This window comes from Acanthisitta chloris, unplaced genomic scaffold, assembly GCF_000695815.1.
Source record: "Acanthisitta chloris isolate BGI_N310 unplaced genomic scaffold, ASM69581v1 scaffold9682, whole genome shotgun sequence".
In the NCBI taxonomy this organism is placed as follows: Eukaryota; Metazoa; Chordata; class Aves; order Passeriformes; family Acanthisittidae; genus Acanthisitta; species Acanthisitta chloris.
Window position 1 is genome coordinate 4,809 of NW_008661000.1, and position 3,414 is coordinate 8,222.

The 3,414-nt window shown below is 46.2% G+C and overlaps 1 protein-coding gene across 1 annotated transcript in view; it reads right to left on the reverse strand.

Moving 5' to 3' along the window:
- MKS1 (Meckel syndrome, type 1) overlaps positions 1 to 3,414 on the reverse strand; it is a gene marked incomplete at both ends in the record, with an annotated part of 11,891 nt that overhangs the window by 4,300 nt on the left and 4,177 nt on the right. Inside the window, 4 exons of the mRNA XM_009070054.1 lie at positions 297 to 367; positions 1,571 to 1,633; positions 2,130 to 2,172; positions 2,997 to 3,053. Coding sequence (XP_009068302.1) covers positions 297 to 367; positions 1,571 to 1,633; positions 2,130 to 2,172; positions 2,997 to 3,053 — 234 coding nt within the window. The remainder of the gene's footprint in view (positions 1 to 296; positions 368 to 1,570; positions 1,634 to 2,129; positions 2,173 to 2,996; positions 3,054 to 3,414) is intronic.

Sequence of the window (3,414 nt, forward strand, 5' to 3'; positions counted from 1 at the left end):
GAGCACTGAGAACACAAAAATCAAAGCTCCAAAAGCAATCAGTCAGCCAAAAGGATGAAGAAAGTGAGGTTCCAGAAACTGCTTGGAGTGGTTTGATTTGGTCTAGTTTTATTTGGACACAGTGTCCCCCTGAAAAAAAAAGTTTTATTAGACTGAGGAGAATCCTAAACATGCTCTGCTCTTGAAAGGAGCAATCAAGTTAGGACCTTTACTGAATATATCTGTAGCTAGTTATACATGTTCCACTCCAGAGACTGTCTGTTCAATCTACTCTGCAGGTCTAAAAGTGTCCTTACCCAGCCCACTGTCTTGGTGGCACAGGTCTGTGTGACTCCTGAGAGCTGCTGGAACGGGGGGCTTGACCACTCTGGCAGAAGAAAAGAAGGTGAACGCGGTGGTGAAGGCTTTGGGTAAGACCAAACTCACAAACCAGAGCAGCTCAAAGGAGAATGTCAGTCCCCAATGACTGGGGTAACAAATAACATCACCCACACTGAATAAGGTCATTAAGTCCAACCTGGACCCATCACCTCCTTATCAACTACACCAGAGCACTGAGTGCCATGTCCTTGGACACGTCCAGGGATGGTGATTCCACCACCACTCTGGACAGCCCCTTCCAATGCCTGACAGCCCTTTCAGTGAAGAAATTCCTCCTGTAATGAAGATGTTGACTTTATGACTATTTAAAACCTTCAATTATTGCCCAGGAACACATTGTTTGTAGGAGTGTCATGTGATAGCAATATGTTTGCAAAGTACAGCAATTGTGTGGTTTCTGGAAGCAGTAAGGGAGCAACGTTTAAAAAAGTAAGGTGGCTCCAACCACCCTCTAGGGAGTTGTAGAGAGTGAGGACCCCCCTAAGCCTCCTTTTCTCCAGACTGAGCCACCACAGCTCCCTCAGCCACTCCTCATATGCCTTTTCCATAGGCATTCTCACCCTGTCCTGTTCCAGGCACTGGCTGCTCCCCAGAACACCCTGGACTGTCCATGAAAAACACCAACTCATCTCCAGAGAAAAGCAGAACTTTATCTAAGTGTACAGAGCAGCAGAAGTGGTATCTCTTTGGATGAACATCTGGGTGTACTCAGAGAGAGATCTGGGTACACCCAGAGAGGGAAGCCAGAGCCATAGCTTCAGGGGAACTAAACATGCAGCAGGATGTGTATGGTAGTGCTGGGAACCTTATTTATCCATCAAAATTTCACATATTAATGTCAACACAAAACGTGACGGTGAGCACTGAAATCTGACAAGGTCACTGCTGGGATGGAGAGGATAGGAAAGCTGTTCCCTGCAGGGTGTGGAGTGAACTTTGGATAGACAACTGGCCAACTCCATGTCCCAGCCTGAGCTGGAAGCAACAAAAGGGCAAGATGATACTTCCCCCAGGCATGAGTCTAGTTCAGACAGTCAAGTTCTGCCACTTTAGCTCTGAAGACCTCTGACTAGATCCCAGCCCAAACATTAACTTCTGCTGACTCCCAGCAGAACTGATCTGATGGACCAGCCAAAGCCTGCTTCATTCCTTAAACTGCTGGGATGTGGCTGGAAATGCGTGTACTTACGGTTAGGCAGTTCCAGGAAGAAATGCACATAAAGGTTGTTATACTCAAAGCCTTGAGCTGAAACTGAGAAGAGAGAATGCACTTCAGCTGCTGGCTTCCACACAAACTCCTCCAGCCCTTGCTGTAGACTTTTGGGATAGCCAGCACCAATAACCAGGGACAACCAGTCACTGCTGGAAGCTGGGAAAAGCCAGGGCTAAGAGGAGTTGACCCTCAGAGAAGATTCCCTCTCCAGACTAGCCCTGACCCTGTATCACTAACCAGATGAGGTCACACATTTAATTGCTTTCTGTGGGAAATTAATAGAGATTACAGCAATCCACTCTCCTTTTTTTCAGACCTAGGTCTTCCTAGAACAGCTGCATTTGTAACCTCCAATCTGTAAATGGCTTTCAAGGGGTTAGTCTGCAGAAGCAGAGAGGAGAAGGAGGAAGTAAGGGACTCTAGGGAGATAATCATCTACACTGGACCAGACTGTGATCCAAGAATCCTTGGAGCCTTCATAGCCTCAGCCATGCCAGCACACCCACATTTGCCCCTGCTTAGAGTAAGGACTCACCTATTTCTCCATTCACAAAGAGTCGCAGAGTACCAGGAAGAGGCTGGAAATAAAAGCAGATAAACAAGATGAAGAGCTCAATGACCAATGGTGGAACCTCAACAGTGTCTCACACAGGTATTTTGCAGAGGTTTGGACATGAATGATTTCCTGTGCTGGCCAGGGAGGAGGCATGACTTCTAACCCTTTCAGAAGTGAAGTGTCCCTCTGGAGACAGGCTCTAAAGAGACCAAATCCCCACACTGCAGGAGTTTACTACTCTGTAAATCAATCTCTTACAGACTTTAAGATGGGCATAACACATTCACTTGCAGGAATCATAGTCCTGTTTTTCCTGTCATGTTCCTGCACTTGCCCAAGGTTGGGGAACAGGGGGAAGCACAGGCAGAGCTGAAACATTCCATCAAAGTACTAGAAAGTACAATAACTTTCACACCTTGGCAAATAAAAATTTGAGAAAAAAAATATTGCAGTCTGGGTAATTCAGTGAGAAGGGAAACTGCATGTGTCTGGGGCTGAGAGGGGCTGTTTACTTGCACAAAGTAGCACATGAAGGTGTTTGACACTCAAGAAGTTAACAATCACTGTTCCAGAAGATATAAGCTCTCTTTCCTTCTTAAAGTACTACAGTCACAGGCCTTGAGGCACTGCATGCAGCCTCACTGCAGCACTCAGCAGGCCCTGCTGCTCCAGGGCAGATGCAGGAGGGATCTCTGCAGACCCCAAATCCACTGCAACTTGTCCCTTCTGACCCAGTTTTCTGCTGGAAGCCACAAGATAAAAGCTGCCAACAGCCCCCCAGGATGAAAGAGTCTTCCCCAGAGGCAGTGGAGCTCCAGGTCCCTGCCAGGTGCCTGTGCTACTCACCATTTCAAAGTCTGAGCCCACAAGTCCACTGAGGTAATCCCTGTGCCGACTGTAGAGCTGGAAACACACACACCAACAAAAAGAGTGGCTTTTTGATTACATCTGGGTTTACTTACTGCAAAAATTATAATGGATAAAACAGAAACTCAAATTGCTGCCAGGCTTAGCACACAGTGGGAGGTTAATTGTTACAGCAGATACAGAGAATATACAGCAGATATAGAGGTTATAAAGACCTAAGAGAACAAAGATGCAGAACTGCTAACACTGCACAGAACTTCAGCTTCAGAGATCTTCTCAAAGGCCAGTTTTAAGGGAAAAGAAGCTCTGAAGAAAGGTATCTTAAATAAAGTCTTAAAAACACAGGCATTCCAATATAAGTATTCCTATTCCAATGAAATGGCTATGATCAGTGTAG